Source organism: Perkinsus marinus, assembly GCF_000006405.1.
Source record: "Perkinsus marinus ATCC 50983 genomic scaffold scf_1104296976606, whole genome shotgun sequence".
Lineage (NCBI taxonomy): Eukaryota > Perkinsozoa > Perkinsida > Perkinsidae > Perkinsus > Perkinsus marinus.
This window is the reverse complement of record NW_003200415.1, coordinates 237,330-259,722: the sequence shown is the minus strand read 5'-3', so window position 1 is coordinate 259,722 and position 22,393 is coordinate 237,330. Positions and strand designations below refer to the sequence as shown.

The following is a 22,393-nucleotide window of genomic DNA, read 5'->3' as shown; positions in this document are numbered from 1 at the left end:
CGGTCGGCATGTCTTTTCGGCGCGCCGACCGTTTCATCGTGACCAAGGCGCTCGGTAAATAGTTGCCGGCATTTCGATTCTCAGGTGCTCATTAGCCCTCTCAATTCACTGCCTGTCGTAGTTGTTGAGTTCTTTCTTATCGCCATCCATGTCAGCGTCGCAGCACTCCCATTCGTTGACCACCAACGAGAAGTCGTCTGAAGTTGAAGTTGGTCGTGTTGTGTCCGGTTCACATGTGTATTCCATTGGTGTCTCAGATGCGAATGAATAGAGCCTCGGTTGGTGGTGTAGCGATCGAGGGTGAAGTTAAATCAGTCAAGAACTACAAGCATCGCGGCTCGCGGCACCGGCCTGAAGTGTAACGAGTTGACTCATGTGAGAAAAGCTAGCGTTCCGTGTACTTTCAGGAACTACTACCCTAATTCGCAAGATGTGTTATCCGAGGTAGATATCGAACCATTTTCTCTGGAAGTGCTGCCTGTGGTGAGGCCGTGTCGAGGCAGCCTAGATGAAGAGAGCTTTTTTGTCAGCCTGACAGCCGCCGATCGATCCTTCCAGGATCCTCTGAGGCTATTGACGCGATCAACAACGGGGACGGAATATTCCGCTATGTGGGGCGTTGTTGTACGATTCGCTGTTCCCTACATCGCGTCATCTTAGGCTGACGATGAGAACGACTCGGACGTCTCCAACTTCTGGAATGTTCGTGGGAGGAGTAGCGTCAAGAAGAGGTCCCTTGTTCTTTCGTATATGGCCGACGGCGCAGGCTTGCTCTCCTTAGGTTGAACGCTTATCCCCCTAGCCCACTATCGCAGTTCTCCGTGTCGCCCTATCTACAGGGACGTGCTGTCAGCCCGTTGCTGGTATGGTGACGGTATGGGGCCACTCCGCGATGTTGCAACTCGCTTTCAGAGACGGATGACCCCGACAGCTCTTTCGCCATCGTCTGCAGTTCGCGCTGGCAGCCCGTATCAGGTGGAAGGGCATTCTCTGTGGTTCTCGGACACTTCTGCGCAATTCAGATACGGTCAGCCAGCGCAGCAGTGATGCGTCAGCCCTTTTCCCCCCTCCCCGGTGGCCCTACTGGTCTCACGGTAAGACTCTCGAGAGTACCTACGCTGGTCAATCGCTGCTGCAGCCGGCTCGGTCCGTGAGTGCAGCAATTAGAGCGCCATCACCAGTCTCGGGAATGTCTCTAGCCTCGCCAGGGAGGGTCGTTTCGAGGTAGGCCTTGGAAGGAGAGTCCTATTACCGCTTCGAGTGGTCGTATCTTCAGGCGTATAATTCGATACACGTCGCCAGTACCATCTCGTATCACCACGACGCAATACTGCAGATCAGCTAGTCCTTTGAGAAGAGAGCAGATGAGCATGCCAGCCGAGGCGAAGCGCTACGCACTGGATGTCAATACTGAGGAAGGTGGGCCTATAGAAACAGTCCTGTTTTGACTTATCCGTCTGCTAGATGTGGCCTTCAAGAGCCGCACCAACACACTTCTGATGACCCAGCCTCAGGTGGGATGCGCGAGACGGGTTTGTATGTCACTACTCTACAGGAAGAGCCCAACGCCAGTAGGCTCAGCTGGGGTGCTTGCACGCGCCCAGTTCTCGATGAAAACAAATTGGAGTACCCGAGTGTTGACCCACCGGAATCGCCGGCACCCTTACCCTATACGGCTCGGGCATCCCCTCGGGTGAGCTAACTGTCGGGCAAACATCAAGCAAGGTTGCTGCTTCTCAGGGATCCTCTCCGGCTGGTGCGCAGCGGTGTGTCGAAGACGCAGTTGGGGCGATTGGGCGCGGCAGTGAAGAAACGAGCAGTCCGAAAATGACAGTGAGTTGATTTCGGTAGAGGAAATCAGTAAAAGTTCCGCGTTGACATCTTCAGGCGAGTCCGTTCCGTAACGCCCGGCCGAAGAGGGTAAGTCTGCGACCTCGTGCAGTTAAACTGGAGTTCTGTGTTGATGTAGTCTTCTGAGGAACTTTTACTTCTGTCGGACTCTGACGATTCGGCTGCATCGCCGCCACGGAAGAAACGGACATCGTGGAACAGGTAGTCTCAGAGAATGCCCTTCTGCTCACTTCTTTACTTCAGGCAGCCTAGAGTGTGTCGCACGCCCGTTGCTACGGCTGGCACGCAAACTGATGAGTCTTTGACGGTAGCGAGGCAAACACAAACGCTTTGCTCATTTGCTGCGGCAGGAACGATATCCCCCCGGCCGTGGACAAGATCGGTTTGATTCAGTGGCGAGGACGCCAGGTTGGCTAGCACAGCGATGGTTGGTCGAAGCCGTTTCTTCCTGGGCAGGCCGACACGACTTCGCGTCACTGACGAGACACTCGTGTGACTGCTTAGCAAGGAGTCGGAGTTTGCTGCCGGGTATCACATCGCCCTCTTACGCTGATCGAGCACTTGAGCTCAAGCGCAAAGAGGCGCAGTGAGTGGTCGAGGGCTGCTTGTTATGATGATACTTTGGTTTCCCTTAGACTTGAGCAGTTCTTGCAACAGTCAGCAAGGAGAAGAGCGAGGCTGATGGTCTCAATTCGTAAACGGAAAAGGGAAGAGGAATCAATCGCATACGACGACGATGGGGTTATCGCACCTATAAGAGGTTTGGAGTGGGTATCATCGTGATGTGGCGAAGTCCGGCATCGTCCTCGTCAGGTTGCCGAGTGGCTCAGCTGAAGGCAAGTGGGCTGAGGGGAGACCTGCCCAGGAAGGGTGAGCTGGTTTTCCGTACTTTCAGCTTGTCTCTATGTGTAACAGATATTGCACTAGAGCACGAGAGCAAGCTCAGAGGAGTTCCATCTCGTTGACGCACAAAGCGAGTAAATGGCATGATGAATTGTAGTCTTGTGGCCTGACCTCAAGTTGACCATTTAAGTATATAGATATTACGTACCGGCAATGGAGGAGGTGGCTGAAGATAGTAGGATGTAGGTTAAGACCTAGGTGAAGCCGTGCTTGTTGTTAGGTCCTCCGCCGGCGTCTCCGACAGCTCGGGCATCACACGGTATTTTCGTGTCGGAAGGCAAGGCCAAGACCAGGCCGAAACGTCGTTCCAGCTGGCATGGAGATCCTGATGTAGAAGAGTGAACGACCCTGACTGAGGAGCGGTGTCTTCTCCCCTCAGCGCACGGTTTTTGGTGACGTAACGCCGCTGCCTTTGCATGGGAGTTATCATAGGGTGGTGGTCCCGAAGTGAGGTTTCGCTTCGAAAGGTAGGACCACTTATTCGCCGTTCAGGGCGAATAAATTATTGGGTGAGAGTAGGACGCGCGCGCCCATAGACGATGAGCAGTGGAAGGTGGGTTTGGCGAAGATTGCATGTTTTTATCGTGTTGTGCAGGCTTTGGCTGCCAAGTTGCGAGAGAAGTCGGAGAACTATGCAATCGTCACTGAGGATTCTCCTCAGGGCTAATTAACGAGCGGTCAGTTACAGAGACAGTTCTCTGGGAACCGAGGTTCGACCGGAGTGGGTGTTGTTCCCAATGTGCATGACTTGGTTGACTAATGCTTAGTGTAGGGCTGTCACTACCGTGGAAGTGCAGTTCATAGTGTGCTTAATTCTTCTGGGATTGAGTTGTGTTGTGACGGGAAGTCTTAGTGACAGTGACAAGAGAGATCTCAATCGTTATTCGTTACATGTCCGCTGCGAGGGGGAGAGAAGTTGCCTATCAGTCAAAAATAATTTTCCGAAATGGTTTTCATGATATATCCCTGCAATTCGTGGAGATATGGGAAATTTCCCACTTTGGAGAAGTTTCAACCATCTGCAATTTCTGCGAAAAAAACGAAATGAAGTGACTCGAGAGGTTATAACCCAACATCATTTATCAAACCACTTTCCAGAGTGTACTAGCACCGGCGACACGTGAAAAAAAACCTCCGGCGAGTGTGACTACTTCGAAACGAAGCGGAATGTCATTGAACCCCCTTCAAGTCATCTTCGTGTGTAATCCCACCTAGTTAGTATGCGTGTAAACGTGTAGTACACTTAACGGTCGCCCACCGTCGGTGGGTGTGCAGTATATACTGTACTGCGTCCTGAAAATACGACTTGACCGCGTTGAGTATTGAGTATGGCTTGCGTAGTGCCCACGCTTTCCGCGATTTACGCCCGAAGTACGTGATGACTCATAACGCGTCGTCTATTGCGTAATGCCTGCTACGGTAGGGATTTACAGAACGAGGGTGCAACTCGAGTGTGTCCACCATAAGCATCACCTCGGAGTTTAGACTCAAGTCCATACCCTAGCTTAAACCATCTCTCACTGCGGACTCTCATTACTGATGCAAGAGTGTAGTTACAGTAACGTTCCGTCATGTTACGCGTCTATCATACTTCTGAAGGTTAATCTCTCACCGAAGTTTACCATAACTCTGCATCGGGTCACAGTGGTTATTATTCGCCCACGAGTTGCACTTTCGAGGAACGATATGACTATTGTTTCCAAGTGTCAAGAGTAAAATGGCTCGTGAGATGCGGGCGGACTGTTTGACAGGAACGAAAGACTCTTGTTAATGATTGAGACAGAATCATGAATGATGAAGGAACGCACGCAATGGTTTATAGGGAGTTCAATTTTGCCAGAATCGATTCAGCATCAGGTCGGGCCTGAACAGTCAGATGCTGCTTCTGGTATGGCGATATCCCAATCACCTCGGGCGCCGGACTCAGCATGGCCTTGATAAGCTCGGTCAACTTTGACGGTAATTGGTCCATCTTTTCAAAGGGTAAATTCCCATCACGGATAGCTTGCCACTGGTCACCATTTGGAGCCAGGCTGTGGCCTATACCTACCGTGGGCTGCTGACGTCGCTCTAGCGATGATCATCAGGCCCACCACACTCTAGTGCTGATGCACCGAGGGAGAAGATGTCCACCTTAACCATATCATTCCCTAGCGGCCGATCTGCATGGCAGGAGAGCATCTCTCGCGGCAAGTATCTGTAGCATACTTGTCAAAATACGAGTCTATACATTGGGGACCACCTTGCATCCCCACTGCCAAGGTCACTAGAAGCCTCACTGTTCTCGTGGATGGAGGTAGCCAGTCCAAAGTCGCATAATTTATACCTCAACCGGACCATGGTCTACCATCAGTAGGAAGAGTCCCTCACTTGGAGCGGTAGCAGCTAGTTGTTATCCTCAAAACGTTGTCGGGCTTCACGTCCTTGTGCGCTACGTGCATGTCCACATGCAAGAATCTTGAAATTGTGGGGTCACACCAGCAGAAGTCCCGGGCGGTACTTTAGAGCGGAACTGATATCCCGAAGGACCACAGTGAGCTTGTCGTAAGACAACCGACCAGACCGCTTAATCTCAGCAGTGAGGGACTCCTCGCACAATTCTGTTTGAATATGCAGTTGATCATCTAAGGAGAACGAGTCAGCTGGAACACCATGAGGGCTCACCTTCAAACCAGCATCCAAAATAACGCGTTATGTGGGAGGCCATGGCACTTGTCTCAGGGCCAAAGAGGTCAGCGGAATGGCTTATCATAGCGAGCATCTACAAAACATCTGCCGAGCCGTAGGAACAAACACAGCTACACGCGCTTCTCTTAAAATGAGTTCTCGCTCGGTTGGTCCGCGATAGGGTCGGAGTCGCCGCTTTATCGCATATCTAAAGATTCCTGACCGGCCCGTTCTTCTATCAGAGACCGCACCTCTGCCCATCAAGGCGGCACTCAACGCTCAGTACCTCAGCAAAGGACCCTTCGCCGACCCTCTTGAAACGACGGAACTCATCGTGAAGTCTGACAGAGAGGCACTCCATTCGTGGGAATGAGGATAACGCAGTAAACTCACTACCTAGAGTAGTCCGAAGCCCGGCCGATTCTACGTCGTTTCACCTCGTGACCACTGTAGACAGTCGGTGCCGGGAATCTGGACCAGTGAAAGCACTACGACTAGCGTACATTCGGCTACTCTCGGCCTCCTCGCTCGAGGAGCATTCTCTGCAGTCTAACGCTCGCTGGGGGGTGCTTCAAGACCTGATCCCGATTAGAGTAGCATCGTGGGCATGCAGAGTTCACCTTCTGATTGGTCAATATGTGGGTATGAGGCGTCTGGGCGACCTGAGAAAAAGCCTGGGGAAAACCACCCGGTCGTCGAAGGACTGACGATGGGAGTCCCAGGGTATCCACTGAAGACGCTATTAGTACTCCCTCGCCTGGTGAGAACACCAGAAGGCAGCGACAGAGGGGTTGCAGATGGTAGATGCGGCGTGCCTGATGACCAGCAAATCTCGAGAATGATGACCAGTGTTAGAAAAATATGATCGCTTTCCTCAACTGAGCTTAGAAGTCCCCTCACTTATATAGAAATTTATACATGAATGGAAGTGTACAAGAACAAACAGGGATCTCCCGAAAATTTCCCATCTAAACCACCACATGTGCTCGACGGCGTGCATATTTCCCAACACTGAAGATGATAGAACTCAGCGGAAGGACTCACACATAGGCTCGATGGGAGTCCCATTACTCGTCGTCGAGCTGTGTGTCATCGAGGAGGCTGGGAACCAGGCATAGGTAGTGCCCACAACCGCTAGGAAGAGAATGAGCGAGGAGTGGTATGGTCTACAACCTTACAGTCCTTCCGAGCGAGAGCGTCTGGTATCATACATGGAGTTGTCTTGTTACTCTTGCGCGACAGCTGACCCAATGAGCATATGGCACCCATCACGACTATGGTCACCTACGTTCGCCTTAGACCGCTTGAAGGCCCATGCTGGCATCGACGCATCGGAGTCGGAACCTGATGTCCGCAATATTACCGAAAGAGCCATGTGACTTTACTGTGTGTCCGCCTCAGTCTTGCCCGACGAGGCACTGTGCCGAGGTCATGGTCACCACCCGAGCCTACCTTGCATAACTCTAGGTGTCCAGTAGAACTGAGCGTAGGGGTCCACGAGGGGTTGGCATGTGACTTACTGGGAGGATGAGAGCATCCGACTTGTTGGCAATGAGAGAAAGCTGGAACAGCTCCGGGCGGAGTCGCAGCCACCGGGGCCCGAACTGGACATGGAACTCTGAGTAGCAGGAGTTCACAGAAGAGAAGCTAGGTAGAGGATTCTCACTTGAGATAGGGGAATGCTTGGTATAGCTACTCGGAAGGTGGCACCAGGCTAAACCGGTCGGGAGTTACATGTGAACGACGAGGGTTGGTAGCTTACATCGTTCAGTCTTGCTCCTGGGCTCGACTGACGGTCCTTGCTGAAGTCCCGTCTGAAGGGGGCCTCGGGAGGGGACGGACAGCCAGCCAAAGCTGTACGACGGATGAAAAAGCTGAGGGTGAAATCAGGCATGAGCGACTGTCGCTCAGCGACACAATGGACCCCTCTCACTCGCCGGCCGAGGGCATGCCCTCGACAGCTACTGCGTGCTCCTCGATGGGCGTCTGGCTCCAACTAAGGACATTGACATTCTTCCTCCCTAGCATGAATCGGCAACAGCACTCACAGTCGCTCGACGTTGGGGACTTCAATTGGATCTTCATCGAAGGACTGAAAGATACGCATCCAAAATGCCCAAGACAACTTGTTGAAAGTTCCTCACCCGAGCACGCCGCCGAGAATAGCCAGCACAGAAACCTGGGGTAGGGCGACTGAAGATGAACGTGAGGGGAACATCGGGGGAAGGGAGTGTTCGGATTACTCAGTGAGCATCATTCCACCAGAGTCCTCCTTACTGCCATTATGAAGCATAATGGACAACAACAACTATAACGGCGATTCCTGGACAGCTCCCAAGCATAGTCAGAAGCGCATACGGTTCCGTCCAATGGAGTGGCCGAATTGGTCACCTGACGCTGTTCACGGGGAGTGAGCATGCTCGTATGTGGTGGAGGCCCCCCCCACCCTCTATGAAAGCTGACAACCCGGCACCAGCCATCAAGAGGCAGATGAGGCTTCGAGTAATATTAAATCAAGGTAGTGTCTGTAACTTTCCTCAGATCAGTGGATGACTACAAATGCCTATAGCGTCGAGGTCTACTCATCGCGCTGGCCTAGATCCTCCTTGTAAGAATTTCGACACCCACCAGCCAATTTCGGCGTGACCCATTCACTGCACGCAAGACCGATTGAGCACGAGAAACACAATGCATGTATCTGCAATTGCTGTCATAAATCGAGTAGCATCCTCTAGATAGAAGTAGAGCCGGAGCAGCAACGTGGAAGAAAGCTGAGCTATTGTCTACTGCCAAGCTCTGGCCTTGCACCAAGTCTAACTGCCGCAACCTTCTACCATATAGCAGCATAGGCGCAGCATGCGCCTGTGGCGCTCAATAAGGGAGCAATATCGAGGTAACTATAACCCACCACAAAAGCCTGTGACGGTGAGCTGATTCTCAAGCTTGCTGACAGTAGCGAAAATGGCGTCGCATGCATAACCCAGGTCTTCATTGAGAGTCCTGGTAGGCGAGCAGTCATGGAACAAGACGTTGGGAATCAGGGTACGCCTAACGGAGCAGTTCTCAAGTTACGGCCCAGAGTTCGGTCTCCGTGATCTGCTCCATTTGAGGAGAGGTTATATTTGATATGATCGATAGAAAAGCCTCCTGCATAGAAGTTTCGAAGTTCGTCTGAGGGAGCCAAACTCACACCTTCTCGAGCCATACAAGCCCTCTGTGCTTGACCGAGGTGACTTCAGCTGACATAGAGGGTAGAGAGGCAACAGGTCCTTTAGGGAGGCCTGAAGAGCCCCGGCGATGTCGATCCTCTGCACTTTTCTATTGCGGTATCACTTGGCTCAGGATCGAGTCTTCCCAGTGCGAACTCAAGAGTGTCGTTGTCTACGAAGTTACCCGTTAGGAAATGATAGTGATACTAACTATAATAGAGCTACTATCAACATCATAAACCCATAATCCGTTTAATAATCCCGCAACGGGGGCACGTGTACTAAGCGATGGGCGATTGGAATAATTACCGAGTGTCACCGGATTTCACCGATGTCACCTAATAAAAAATAGTGCAAGTGCATGTAAACGGTAGAAAACGGCGCCGCGCGAAGCGCGGCGTTAAGAATTTTGTAATTGTTGTGGTGTGGTGGTAAGTGCATTGGTACAGCATGCTAATGAGCCAGGTTCGATCCTTGGATGGCTCATAGTTTTTTGTATTTGTTCATTAAAGTCTTATAACGTACTTGTTCTTTCTCTTGCGTCTTGTGTTTATCAAGTAGTGTTAGTCTTTGAATACAACGCGGGGACCAGAACTCGAGACACGACTAGTACTGCAAACTCGACACATTATTGCGCGAATTCGTGATGAAGAAACACTGATTATTTGCGTCTGATTAAGCATAACAGTCATAAGCATGAAGCATTAAAGCGTGATAGTCATCATAATCCCAGGACAAACAGTTATAATCGACTGCCACGGAGGTTTTCGAGGACAACACAAGAGCCGTACCTGTGAAGGCAGTTAATTGTGTTAATAATTATCCGTACTAGGGACTCCCTATAATTGAAAAGCTAGAGAAAGGGAGATTAGCAACGTCGGCGCTCAACTACACTACGATATTGCAACCCTGGGAGTTGGAATATCTGTTTGGCTTTCTGTCCACAACATCCTTAAATAATGCTTTTCAGAATATTCCTCTTGTCACCTACACAAACATGGAAACTCGTTCTAACGCTCAAGCTCAGGCAAAGGTTCGTGGATCTCAGCATCGTTCTCTAGTCACTAGTAATTTTCTATTAGTAACCCAGTAACTTCAGTATCAACGAGAAAAGGGACAGCTCTCAGGCACAGCGACTTCAATGATCATGCGTAAAGTAAAGTAAAGGCGACTGACCCAAACGTAACCCGACCGATGTCCGCCTAACCCGGCGCGGCAGCCGCATGCATGCGCTCTGCGCGAATATATACACACGGGAACACACTCCCGGTCGGGGAGAGAATAGCGGGCAAGCAGTAGTAGAATGGGCTTGCTCGAAGCAGGCGAAGCAAAGCCAGTTTCTGGGACAATCAAGCCGAGCCGTATAACTTCCACCTGTAACAAGCTGTACATACGTGCTGTCTACTGGGTGGCGCGCAGTGGCTCAATCACTGCCGATGTGGAGGAGCAAAGGGGTAATGTACAAGATGCTGCTTGCCTCGGATAATACAACTATAATAGCTGAACTATCCCGGAAGAATGCGTTCACGAGCCGAAACTATTAATTTCGGACTACGAATACCTCACGTGATTTGTAACCACGTCACGTGGTCCACGTGAGGTATTCGTTTATTCGTAGTAACCACTGATTACTTCGTTTTATTTCGCAAGAAGCGGGAGTTTTTTTTGTATATTATATACCTAGCGTGGATTCGAACCTAGGCGACCCACATGATTAACTTGAACCCTAACCACTACACCACAACAGTCACAAATTTCTTGACGCCGCGCTTTGCGCGGCGCCGTTTTCTACTGTTTACATGCACTTGCACTACTTTTTATTAGGTGACATCGGTGAAATCCGGTGACACTCGGTGGAGTGTCCTGGGCGATTAACCTATGCGTGCCAGCGGAGCGATCGATGTCATGTTTGCCGAAAAAGAGACTGGGTCATCTCCCGTTCCAGCGAATTCTGGCACCATGTCTCTGTGAGAAGATTATGTCACACGGTCTCTATTACCATTCATTTGGTCGTAGAAATCCGAATCTTGCGCTTCTTCGCGTGTTGGGTTCATGATCTAAGATCATAGATCAGCGTGGAGTTCAAATCGAGTTTCTATTCATGCTGTATAGAGGCTTTACAGAATGATTCTGTAAAGAGGATTATCCTCTTTGCGGGACTTGTCTCGTATTCCAATCGTCCCAACGTTCCTTAGCAGTCTGTTGGCTCGATGGCAGAGTCTCATCAACAGGAATCGTTGAGTAGAGAACATCTACAAGCCATTGACCGATGCGCGCTCCAAGTAGCTTTTCTCCCGGATTGGGAGTTTCAATTCGCAAGGAACAATTCATCTGTTGAGGGAGCTGATAATCATGAATGTAGACAAGTTATGAGAACGCGAGTATTATAGTGGGAATCAGCGCGGTAGAGGGAGTTCAAAGCAGGAAGTGCATGCGATACCACCAACGAACTGATAGTGCTGATGCTCTTTGAAAATTTCTGTGAATAATATCTCAGTTGTTGTCTCATTGTAGGTGAATACATCGTCATAATGTTGCGCCACCAATGTTGCGCCACCAATGTTGCGCCACCCACTCTTGTCACGCCTCACGTTTTGAGAATTGAGTTTCAGTCCGTCATGTCCTACAACTCTCCTCTACATTTCTAACAAATGACAGCGGACTCGTCGCTCGCATGATCATGAGAATCTCGACAAAGGAACATCTCATCCGCGGATTCTGAGAGAGAGTCTTATCACTGATAAGTTATCACCATTGGAACTGCAACTCCGTACATTTCGTTACGTTAATTTAGCTGCGACCGCACGCGAGACCAGTCTCCATGAGCCCCGCTCTTCCTTCAGGAGTGACGTGACGCTGCTCATCGCGCAAAGCAGCCCGGCTTTGTCTGTTATTCGTGTGAGGAAGTTCCCACGAGGCCCAATCGAGAGCTTCTCTTCAACTTTCGATTGGCTTGTCCTCGTCTCCAGTATACTCACCCCTACCATCTATGGCTCGTCTGCTGAATATCTTCGCAACCATCGCCGGTGTCCTGAGCATCCAGGCTGATCCTTTCGCTGACGATCTAGTTGCAAACTTCACGGCTCTCCTTGGTAATCCGGATGTCCACAAGTTCATAGACAAAGCCCTGATGGAGGCTCCTCCACCGCCTAACCCCAACAGCCGTGAGCTGGATGAGGTTCTCGGAGACGGAGATCTTGCAAGTGGAAGGGATCGCTACCGGTTCTGTTCTAAATGCAAAACTATTCACAGTACGGCCATCAACGCGTATTTCATCCAGCAGATCACTGAGATTTGCGAGGGAGACGGGAATGCTGACTCCTTATCAACCTACGAGTTCTGTGCTCACCTCAAGAAGAGAATCGCCTCGCTCGATCAGGTCTTGAATGGTTACATCTTCGTGCGCTCGCGTGCTCTTCAACTCGCAACCTCTACATGCATCGGCACTAATCAGTGTCCGACCAAGGACGCCTACAACGCCTTTTTCAATCCTATCGTCCCCGGACGACTCGTCGACTTCACCAAGCTCGACTACTGCCCATGTGAAACTTTTCCCAAGATTGAGACTTGTTTTGAACAGCTATCAACAAGGATGCTGAAGTACGCCATCGGCGAGGTGCAGCATGCATGTGATAACTATGAGGATAAGGGTTTAGATGAGTTCTGCGGGTATGTTGCGACTGACAGCCACTTCGGTGAAGGTCTGGTCTTCGGGTTTGTGGGTGTCTACGAGCAAGCTACTGGTTATTGTGTCCGCGACCAATGCCGTTAGTTTCTAATAGAAACTTTCTATGATATATCACGGTCCTTGAATGAGTTTTTCCCCGAAGTCTGTGCTTCTGATCAATTCTCCGATTGTCTTGGAGCGAAACTCCTCGGGGTTCTGGAGTCCAGAAACTGTGACTTTTATATAAAGCTGATTCGATCGGAAACTCCCCTTTCCTCACACAATTAACTACAATTCTACCAGAGCCTGGTTCTCCCTCATTACATCAAGCTCACCGCGACTCGACCACAGCCAGTTCCCGTCTGCGAACTACTCGGTCCACAAGTTTTCTCTTTCCGGTACAATGGGATTGTGTTCAGCCCGACGGGAGTATACATGGAGTATAAGGGATGAGCTATACCACTAGTATATATTTCAGCAACCAAGTGTTTGAAGTAGCGAACTCCGAAGTGTCTTGTAGCAAGTGGCGCTTTTTTGCTCCACTGTTATTTTCTCCGGAATCTCTTACACGCTGGCACTTTTGCCCACAGTCTGGGCCCCAGACGTGCCGCGCTCGCACGTTTTCCTTATTCTGTTAAACTGTGCTCATTTGCTGTTTCGTATGTTTTGCCTTGTAATTATCTAGTCCGGGATCTTTCAGGGTTTGCTCTTGTGTGATGTTCCTGCATGAAATATGCAAATTAGCAGTTGCCGCTATGTGGCAACGCTGCGTTATTTTTATGTTATGGCCATTTGCTCTCTTGTAACTTGCGCGCTGTAGGAATATATACTAGCGTCTTGCTGATTCGCTCAAACTCCAACCCTGTTGGTGTTATTAGCGAATTTGTCATTTTACATCATTCGTACGAGTGATATACAATCGAGAAAACACAGTTATGGGGTAGCATTTCTCTTTCAATTACAATATTTCACCTTATATCCATTCTACTGCATGCTGCAATATGCAGCCGCATGTCATCACGAGTTTGCAATCAGAAAAAATCTATTGCGACCAGTTTTGCGAACAAAGGAAATCACATTCGCGAAAAGACATCAATTTAACACCTTCGGTTTGTGATAGAGGATTTTTGCGGTATCCTGAACCTCTCAGTCTATCAACGCAGCACCCAGTTCTTCAGGAGGCTGAGCTGTTTCGTTGAATTCCTTTCAGCCTCATCATCGGTTGAGCGCACCTTCCCTCGACTTATTCTGGAACTTGGGTATAAGAAGACTTCTTAAAGAAGTGTAGATCAGAAGTGCTGATTACGAGCTGCTAACGTCTTACTACGACGCAATAGTTTACACCATCACTGGTGATTCGAGTCACTCGAATCGAGTATGTGGGTTGTATCTCGAGCGCGTCGTGAAGACTTGCAAACACTCGAGGGCTCAAGGAAGACATTCAAGCACCATACTTCATGATACTTGACTTATCGCAACATGGCGCACCCAAAATCTCAGGGAATAACAGCTCAGGCCAAGTGAACTTCTCACTATAGTAGTGGAGACTCTAGCTTGAGTTGCGTGCTGCACAACTTTGTGCCACACGTAACAGTGATGGGTCCCCCATTATGGGTGCTGTTTCACTTACACTACGCTCACAGGATACGTGGTGATGGTGTAACCTACCAAACGTAACACTTTATATCCTCAGTGTCTGGCAGTGAAGCACTGAGTTAGTGAGGATCCCCCACCTGGTACGCATCATGGTAATCTTCATCCCACGGCTCACTATGACGGCATGGAGCATGCCGGAGAGTCTACTTTTTGATAAGTATCACTACGAAGGGACCTGATATCCTGCACGTGGAATATCCATCCATCAGCGCCCGTATCTAAGCCTTCTTAGAGCAATTAGGATCGACTGTGTAGGAGTGATGAAGGACTATACAGGCCAAAACTGAACGCGGAGAAAATTGCGAAGTGGGAACTTTAGCATCCCACACACGCGACATTCGTTCATTTTGAATTCCACGCGTGACAATTTGCTTCGTCCTTTTCGGAAGTCTCTAGTGGCAAAGCAGGAATTTGCTCCCTTGCGGACTTATTTATTCGTTAAGCAGCAAATTACTCCACTGTAAAGTAGCAGTTTGCGCAATCGTAGATGGAGCAGTCTACTGGTTTGCCGCTTCTATGAGCAAACTTGCTCTATTTTGTTACATCGTAGCACTACACACAGCCGCCACTTTTATATATTGTAGCAATCTTTTGAAATACAAACTAGCAAACGATATTTATTCGGGCAATTTCTGTTATAAAATACGGCGAGTTTGCGTATTTGTAAAGTGAATTTGCTGCTTTGCTCTTCTGTCTAATATACAGTGTATATCAACCACTGCGTTCCTGCAGACAAGCACAACAGCAAAAGGAAACATACATTCTAGCTAACTGACACTTTCTTGCTACTAGGTCTTCGGTGCGAAGGGGCGGGGCTCGCTGAGCTTCCTAGCAAGAATTCTGCGGGCTCTCATTGAGATTATTTTGGAAATTGGGTGATTAAAAAACAAAAGGTCGTCGGGTGTTGGCTGGCGTCGTCGACGTGGCCGACCACTGTCTCCTTATGGAGACATGTGAGAAAAATGACCATCGTGGGATTTGACCCTAGGTCTATTGAGGATTGACGAGCCCGGTCTTGCTTTGTTCGTGCGTGCAGTCCTGTGTACGTGCGTGCCCCGCAATTGATGGTGTTTTTTCCCTGAGCCATTATATTAAATGACATTGATACGCTCAATCTCAGTTTCACAACCGTAAACTTGTCTACTCGTTGTTAATATGGCGACACCTGAGGAGCTCGCTGAGCTCTCTGAAGCCCGTAGAGAGTTGGCCGCTACGCGCCGTTCCCTCCGGGATACTCGCGAGGCTCTCAACAACATCATCTCCGACGAGAAGGATGATACTCAGCAGCTTATGAGCGACCTCGCGTCCAAGGAGGCCAGTAATCTTTCTAAGATAGGTAGCCTCGAGGCCCGTATTGCTGAACTTGAGGCCCTGGCTGACCGATCCGTCAGCGAGATATCACGGAAGGAAGGTTTCAGTCGACTCTCTCCACGGTCCGAGGAGGAGGAGCATGAGGTGTATACCACTCCGAAGTCACGCTCCTCACGATGCCCGGCAGCGACAGTGACTAAGTTATGTCTGCCTCAACTCTGTGAAGCAACAGATCTCCAATCGCACTATCATGCTATTGAACACACCTTCGTTGAAGCAGGAGCCGCTGAGTATCACCAGCAAGGACATTTGCTAGTGCACGAGGAGGTCAAAGTATCTGTCATGACCAAATTCCTTTCCTCTCTGAGTAATGTCCGACCGGTCCATAAGAAGGCCACTGTAGCGTCACGTACCCACTCACAGGATTGGAATTTGGTCCGCAATGTCCTTCTGACGAGGTATTGCCGCAGATCAGTGTTGAAGGAGACCTACGAGGAGAAGTTACGCAATCTCACATTTACAGGGGTTAAGCAGATCGAGGATTTCCTGGAGTCCGCCGCCGATATCTACCATCTATTCACAGATGTCTACCCGAACGACGTGTCGGAGCGACGTTCATTGACAAGACAAGTTCTGGCGAAGTTCCCACAGCATATCATTGAGAAGGTTATGGAGAGAATTTGCCAGCTGTCGGGGTTAGCCTCTGTCGATGAGGACTGGGAGACGGCGGTGCCATTCGATGAGGCATCAGACGGAGTGCGAAGTGTTTGTGAGGCAATCCGATGGGTATGCCGAACAAAGGACCAAGCCTCAATAATGAAACCGACGAAAGGGGTCGATAGTGTTCACGCCGCCATGTACGACGACACCTGCGAAGAGAGTTTATCCTCGAAGCCGGCAAGCAAACAGGATTCTGCTGCCTCAGTGGATAAGGTTAACTCCGGATCGGGATCTCGCTCAGTAACCCCCAAGCAGTGGTGTGAACGATATAAGCCTGACCAATTGATCAAGGTCATTGGACTGTGGGGTGACGATCTGCAGAAGGCCATTCCTGAAATGGAGAGCAACTTCCCTTTGAAGGGAAAAGGACGTCGTAATCCGTTCTTCCGAATAGTTGCTCTCAAGGCTGGCACTGATAGGGATGCCGTTATCTCTCGACTGACGAAGAACAGCATCCGTTCTGACCGGTTTGCCCCTTTCTCATGAGTCCTGAGCAGGACTTGAAACTGCTTCCTATCACTCGTGATAGGGCTTCGGTACCATCTGCTTACTGGTTATGTTGTCGTCTTGCTACTACCCCCACTTGTATGAGTTGGATAGATGCCCGGTTATTATTAGACACCGGGGCTGGTCTTGATTTTTTATTGTACGATGACTCTTTCCCTTTAAAATCATTCCCAATTGAGACGTGTAGTTTCCAAGTGAAGCTTGCTGACTCGTCCAGTCGAAAAGTGAGTCGCAAAGTGAAGTTCCCAATGCAGCTCCGGGAACAGCAGGGATGGGGAACTACTCGTGACAGATATTTGTACCTGCTACCTCAAGTATCACGGGGCCCCTTATCTGATTGCCCAGTGATTATCGCGGGTCGAGTCTTTTTGCGTGATTATAAAATATCGATTGACTCAGGCGAGAGCCGAGTGACGCTCGCTGGTAATGATCTGCCCCTTGTCCGATTCCCGCAAGAATCGGTGCCTACCGTTGCTCGATGCTCAGTGACCGAAGAGTCTAATATATGTATTCTTGATCCCAGTCTAGGGGATGGGAAATGGGACGACGAAGCTGCTGGCTGCCTGCTGACGACTATGATTGAGGGCCGACAGGATGCAGACACATCCTATGAACGACTTCCCCTCCCGCCCTCATCATCTGAGGAGATGGACATTCCTTTCGACACGGTACCACCAATCTCAACTGACCTGCTTGACCGATTGGTCAGCCAAGGGTGGTGGCCAATGCGGAAGTGTCAACACTGGTTTGCTCGTCTACGGAAGCTCCGTGCTGATGAAATACGTGACGACTCCCGACAGACTCACGTGTTTGAGCTTAGATGTGATTCCTTGGGCGAGGCGAGTCATGTACAAATTCCAACGGCTGTCCGTCGAATTGCGGAACGCGCATACGAACGATTAACCCTCGAGAAGCAGAAGACCTTTGACGAGCTAGTCCGAGGATATGAAGAGAGAGGATGGTGGATAAAGAGATCTGAGGAAGAGATTCACACACTCTCCAAGACCACCCACATTCTCCCTCCATCGGTTGTATTCATGATCCCAGGAGCTCTCAAGCGACGAGATAGACTTGTCGTCGATCTGCGACGGGCCAATCGTCGTTTCACAAGAGGGTCCAGTTCCTCGGTCACGGTTTCTATCTGCATAGCGGTGACTCGTCTGTATGGATCGGGAGTCATGTGGGTCATGGATTGTTCACGCGCGTTCTATAAATTGCGCTGGTTGGGCCTACTTGCCTTGTTGGTGGTACGTTCATCGCTGTACACGAGCAACCGCTGTGTCTTCGGCGTCACCACTGGTCCTGGAAGTTTGGGGCATACTCTGGGAGACCTGATAGCAGCATTCAGAGCTCTCTGTGCAATGTTGCTTCTTTGTTTCCTATTACTCTGCTTCGTTGATGACATTCTATGTGCGGGAGTGGACGGTGCTTCAGCAGTATGTTGGTTGATATATACACTACAGAGATGCGCCTTCGGGGTATCTCGGAAGAAATTCCAAGCGATCGCCATCAGGTCATCAAGGAGTCATGTTGCCGATATCCTAGAGCGGATGAACCTACCGACTTCCCTCTTCGTATGGTCGGATTCCGCCGACTTACTGGGATGCACAATGACTTACGATGAGAGTGGACCGACGCCTCTTCTTCGCGTCGATTGCAACCGAGGTGATCGGCTCCAGTTGGCTCGGCAGCAGGCCACATCAGTGTTACAAGTGTTGGATGGTAACGTCACGACGACGGTGACTAAGGCTTTTATCTTCTCTCTCGGCGGGAACCTAGCATATGACTGTGCTGGTTGCCACCCAATCGACCGGGTGCTAGCGGATACTATCCGAAGCTGGTTTGCCCACACCTTTGCGAAGGTCGATTGGAGAAGCTCGTGCGATTTTTCCAAACTATCTGATCTACAGAGGTCTGTTGCTCGGTCGCTGATGAACTGGATTTTAGAGAGAACGGCGACGATCACTCCGTGCTTACATGACACTCCACTTCGAGAAAGCGCTGATCCTTTACATATCGAAGTCGCGGCCGATGCCTCTAACATTGGAGCAGGGTACACTGTATCGATAGTGCACCCAAATGGTGATAGTGGAGCCACTCGATATCTTCTTGCATCTGGGGCTTGGAGATTCACTCTCGCTCAGCAACATTATCATTCAAATCGCCGTGAATTATCCGTTTGTTGTCGAGCGGTGCAGTGCGCTATTGATATTGTGGCTCACTTAGCGACGACACTGTCAGGAACCTTACCTTCGATTACCTTGACCGTAAGATCGGATAATAAACCGACGGTGCAGTGGATCAACGGTCATGGGGGTGTGTCTAGATCATCACTAGAGCGGAGGGCAGTGTTGCGAACCCTCAACGCCCTCCGGGATGAGCTCGACTACCTGAAGACCTTGGGGGCCGGAACAGTGGTGGTGAAACACATCGAGGGTAAGTCGAACACCATGCCGGATATGCTCTCGCGACTCTTCGAGAGAGAGGTCCACCTAGAATCAGGCCAACGGATGAAGCTGGTCGATGCTCTCCATGGTGGTCCTGGTAACACTGGTGACTTCCCCGAGATCTTCTCAGAGCCGGAAGCTGAAGGAGTAGGCCTGTCTTGGATCATGAGATCTGAGGGGGCGGAGCTGATGGATGAAGATGCTCATGATGTGGACATTTACACTCTTTTGAGTGCTATGCCTTCTACAGAGAGTTTCCTTGCCTGTTGTGCAGCCGATTCCGCTGCCGATGAACAACAGCCGAAGCCATTTATCGAGACTCTATGTGGTTGCAATTGGGATGTGAATGGCGTCCTTACCGATTTCCTCTTCCTGCACAGAGTTTTCAATGCTCTGAGGCCGTCTGCGAAGAGAGTTGAGGATGTCCGACTCGAGGCCGATAATGTCAACTACCTTGTGAGATCTCTGCAGCAGCAGATGAAGCCTCCTTTTCTGTCGTGTGCCGGCCCGTACGTACACGATGAGACCGCAGGGGTGTATTGTTTCCGAAACGGCTCTGCAGACGGTGGTTGTACCTACTTGCCTGTTATCCCGAAGGATGAGTGTTGTCGTGCGTTTCGAGCAAAGATCTGTCTCGACTCGCACCGGCTGAGCAAACACGGAAATGTCCGCTCGACTGTGGCATCTGTGTATGATCGGTTCTACTTGCCTCGCCTACGTATGGATGTTCGCGCCTTGGTAAAGCACTGTTTCGTTTGTCAGCTCATCCGAGCTCGTCGTACGTGGACTCAGCCACCGGGTGCTGGACCTCATCGCACCCAAGCCACAGCGTGGGAACCGTACCACGATGTGTTCGTCGACGTCCTGAGCCTTGGAGATATCAAAGGTTGGTCCGGGACGACCAAGGTGCTTACCGTCTACTGTCTCCATACCTTCCACTCCACTTGGGTTCCGACTGGCGAGACCACGATAGACGTCTTGAATTCTCTCGTCCGAGTGCAGACTGAACAAGGCGGGTTGAGAAGATTGTGGTGTGATAATGCTGCTTACTTCCGCAGTGCACGTTTCCCCAAAGAGGTTTCTCGCCTGTTGAATGGGACGGTTTCATTGCTGCCAGTGCGATCTCCATGGCGTAGTGGTGGCGGTGAACGTGCTCATGGTATTGGCATAAAGATCGCAAAGACGCTTCTGAGGAGCCAAGCGGGATTTGTGGGACGACGACGTCCGCGACGCAAGGACGATGTCGATTTGGAGAGTATCTGCAGGGAGGTAACGTTCCTGATGAATACTCGTCCGTTGGATTATGCTAACTCTGACGAGCCATCTGGCGAGTTTGTCGTGGTTACGCCTGATCAATTGGCTCGTGGATTTACTCGTAAGCGAGGTTGCGTCCTCGCTGGTGGCTCTTCTACTCTTCCTATTTCTCACCGCGTTAGAGCAGTGCGGTGTTATTTCCTGAATGAGATGTTCCGCGACATGAGGATGGCTGTCGCTCGCTCTATGGGGTACCAGAGCTTGAAGAACAAGATCCTGAAGCCTACGATTGGTGACCCAGTGCTGATCTACCATCCGGAAAAGAAGCTGAGCCCCGGATACCGTTTGGGTCATGTGAAGGATCTGCTAGATGAAGGTAGAAGGATCCGTATTGTCTTAACTGACGGTAGCGTTGTTGATCATCATCACTATAATGTTGTGCCGATTCTGCATCACCCTCAATTGTCGGGGCAGAGGGGGCGTATTGAGGATTGACGAGCCCGGTCTTGCTTTGTTCGTGCGTGCAGTCCTGTGTACGTGCGTGCCCCGCAATTGATGGTGTTTTTTCCCTGAGCCATTATATTAAATGACATTGATACGCTCAATCTCAGTTTCACAACCGTAAACTTGTCTACTCGTTGTTAATAGTCATTCGGTTGGGAGTCGTGAATACTAACGTGCTGAGCTAACAGTTCATCACTTGTGCGCAGAATCGTTTCGTGAAAAATAAGCGGGCAAAGCAACAGCCACACTTTCGCTATATTTTTACGCTGATGAGGAGTCAACGGGGGACAGAGTGATACCCTGTTTGTCTTCTGAATCGCCCTGGTCGGGTCAGAATTTTTGCTCACGCACGGTCGGTCGGTCGGTCGGTCGGTCGGTCGGTCGGTCGGTCGGTCGGTCGGTCGGTCGGTCGGTCGGTCGGTCGGTCGGTCGGTCGGTCGGTCGGTCGGTCGGTCGGTCGGTCGGTCGGTCGGTCGGTCGGTCGGTCGGTCGGTCGGTCGGTCGGTCGGTCGGTCGGTCGGTCGGTCGGTCGGTCGGTCGGTCGGTCGGTCGGTCGGTCGGTCGGTCGGTCGGTCGGTCGGTCGGTCGGTCGGTCGGTCGGTCGGTCGGTCGGTCGGTCGGTCGGTCGGTCGGTCGGTCGGTCGGTCGGTCGGTCGGTCGGTCGGTCGGTCGGTCGGTCGGTCGGTCGGTCGGTCGGTCGGTCGGTCGGTCGGTCGGTCGGTCGGTCGGTCGGTCGGTCGGTCGGTCGGTCGGTCGGACGGACGGACGGACGGACGGACGGACGGACGGACGGACGGACGGACGGACGGACGGACGGACGGACGGACGCACGCACGCACACGAGTGTTCGTGCGCAGTAATAACTGAGTCACTCTAAAGAGAACTACAAGATCACTTCCAAGTTGAAAGTGATCTTGTAGTTCCCTTGAAAGTTTCAACTCCATATTTATGGATTTGCTGTAACCACCTATACTATGTTCAGAAATATGAAGGTTTGGGTGGTTGCCACCGGTTTATTAAGCCCGTGGCGCTTCTAAGCTTTACCTCCTATGTACAACATCCTAGCTCTAACATTACGTCAACCACGAAGGTCAATGAACTAGGGTGTTGTGAAGCCAATCAAATGGAGATAACCTAGAAGCCCTCCATACGACTTAAAAAATACAATAAACATTATAGTTGAGTTTCCACGAGGAGGATTCTGAGCTGAGCTCAGCGAGCTCGGCGAGCTCATTCCCATCTAACGGTAAATCACAATGCATTCGTCCTCGAACTAGCCCCGTAAATGGACCTTCATTTATCTTGCTTAACTCCTACGGAGCGATGCGCTTCACGTTTCTGTGAAAAAGAACACTACGTAAATCGCATGATGCGATTTACGGGTTCTCCCTAATTATTTCTTTTTATTTCTTTCTAGTTATTTGTTTTCGAGAAGAATACGAAGAAATACTAGTTCGATTGTTTCTAGAAAGAATTGAAAAAAAATTCAGTTTTTCGGGTTTTTGAGCTTTAGTCTTTCAAAATGGTCGCGTCTGTTGACTGTGACATGACATAAAAGCCCAACAATGCTGCCGGTAGGTAAGTTGACTCAACCTTACTGAGTCTGCTACTAAAGCCTTCAGTCTGAAGTTCCTTCCACATTCCAATACTCTATTGCTCATAGAATCTGGGTGTAGAAACCCGAACCAGAAAGTGGT

The 22,393-nt window shown here is 50.4% G+C and overlaps 6 protein-coding genes across 6 annotated transcripts; 4 read left to right on the top strand and 2 right to left on the bottom strand.

Annotated features, from left to right (window-relative positions):
• The first annotated feature begins 1,347 nt into the window (after positions 1 to 1,347).
• On the top strand, positions 1,348 to 3,538 carry Pmar_PMAR029188 (hypothetical protein). The gene is made up of 17 exons (XM_002764702.1): positions 1,348 to 1,419; positions 1,465 to 1,514; positions 1,556 to 1,693; positions 1,741 to 1,833; positions 1,888 to 1,920; positions 1,970 to 2,052; positions 2,095 to 2,158; positions 2,202 to 2,259; positions 2,308 to 2,437; positions 2,487 to 2,618; positions 2,665 to 2,721; positions 2,767 to 2,847; positions 2,892 to 2,929; positions 2,975 to 3,084; positions 3,134 to 3,201; positions 3,247 to 3,307; positions 3,350 to 3,538. Exons 1-17 carry the CDS (start codon positions 1,365 to 1,367, stop codon positions 3,419 to 3,421), a joined length of 1,323 nt encoding a protein of 440 aa, XP_002764748.1. The 5' UTR covers positions 1,348 to 1,364; the 3' UTR covers positions 3,422 to 3,538.
• Positions 3,539 to 4,570: 1,032 nt separating this feature from the next.
• On the bottom strand, positions 4,571 to 7,714 carry Pmar_PMAR029187 (conserved hypothetical protein; the record flags this gene model as incomplete). Its single annotated transcript, XM_002764701.1, has 21 exons — positions 4,571 to 4,618; positions 4,664 to 4,800; positions 4,848 to 4,951; positions 4,997 to 5,080; positions 5,125 to 5,211; positions 5,255 to 5,378; positions 5,419 to 5,515; positions 5,708 to 5,762; positions 5,818 to 5,892; positions 5,935 to 5,999; positions 6,042 to 6,083; positions 6,171 to 6,236; positions 6,710 to 6,765; positions 6,874 to 6,901; positions 6,942 to 7,025; positions 7,088 to 7,135; positions 7,184 to 7,295; positions 7,355 to 7,417; positions 7,470 to 7,513; positions 7,566 to 7,614; positions 7,665 to 7,714. 21 exons carry the CDS (start codon positions 7,712 to 7,714, stop codon positions 4,571 to 4,573), a joined length of 1,518 nt encoding a protein of 505 aa, XP_002764747.1.
• Positions 7,715 to 8,318: 604 nt separating this feature from the next.
• Positions 8,319 to 8,667, bottom strand: Pmar_PMAR029186 (hypothetical protein; the record flags this gene model as incomplete). Its single annotated transcript, XM_002764700.1, has 2 exons — positions 8,319 to 8,421; positions 8,612 to 8,667. The coding sequence occupies 2 exons, from the start codon at positions 8,665 to 8,667 to the stop codon at positions 8,319 to 8,321; spliced, it is 159 nt and encodes a 52-aa protein (XP_002764746.1).
• Positions 8,668 to 11,619: 2,952 nt separating this feature from the next.
• Positions 11,620 to 12,670, top strand: Pmar_PMAR029185 (hypothetical protein; the record flags this gene model as incomplete). Its single annotated transcript, XM_002764699.1, has 1 exon — positions 11,620 to 12,670. The coding sequence occupies one exon, from the start codon at positions 11,620 to 11,622 to the stop codon at positions 12,400 to 12,402; it is 783 nt and encodes a 260-aa protein (XP_002764745.1). The 3' UTR covers positions 12,403 to 12,670.
• A 2,438-nt stretch (positions 12,671 to 15,108) lies between these two features.
• Pmar_PMAR029184 (hypothetical protein) lies at positions 15,109 to 16,470 on the top strand (the record flags this gene model as incomplete). The annotated part of the gene is made up of 1 exon (XM_002764698.1): positions 15,109 to 16,470. One exon carries the CDS (start codon positions 15,109 to 15,111, stop codon positions 16,468 to 16,470), a length of 1,362 nt encoding a protein of 453 aa, XP_002764744.1.
• A 2,471-nt stretch (positions 16,471 to 18,941) lies between these two features.
• Pmar_PMAR029183 (hypothetical protein) lies at positions 18,942 to 20,687 on the top strand (the record flags this gene model as incomplete). Its single annotated transcript, XM_002764697.1, has 1 exon — positions 18,942 to 20,687. The coding sequence occupies one exon, from the start codon at positions 18,942 to 18,944 to the stop codon at positions 20,685 to 20,687; it is 1,746 nt and encodes a 581-aa protein (XP_002764743.1).
• Between the last annotated feature and the right edge of the window lie 1,706 nt (positions 20,688 to 22,393).

Coding starts and splice junctions, on each gene's coding strand:
- Pmar_PMAR029188 (XM_002764702.1), top strand. CDS start 1,365: ATGAGCATGCCAGCCGAGGCGAAGCGCTACGCACTGGATGTCAATACT. Junction 2,260..2,307: donor TTCAGTGGCGAGGACGCCAG/GTTGGCTAGCAC, acceptor CTTCCTGGGCAG/GCCGACACGACTTCGCGTCA. Junction 2,722..2,766: donor GGGAGACCTGCCCAGGAAGG/GTGAGCTGGTTT, acceptor TATGTGTAACAG/ATATTGCACTAGAGCACGAG.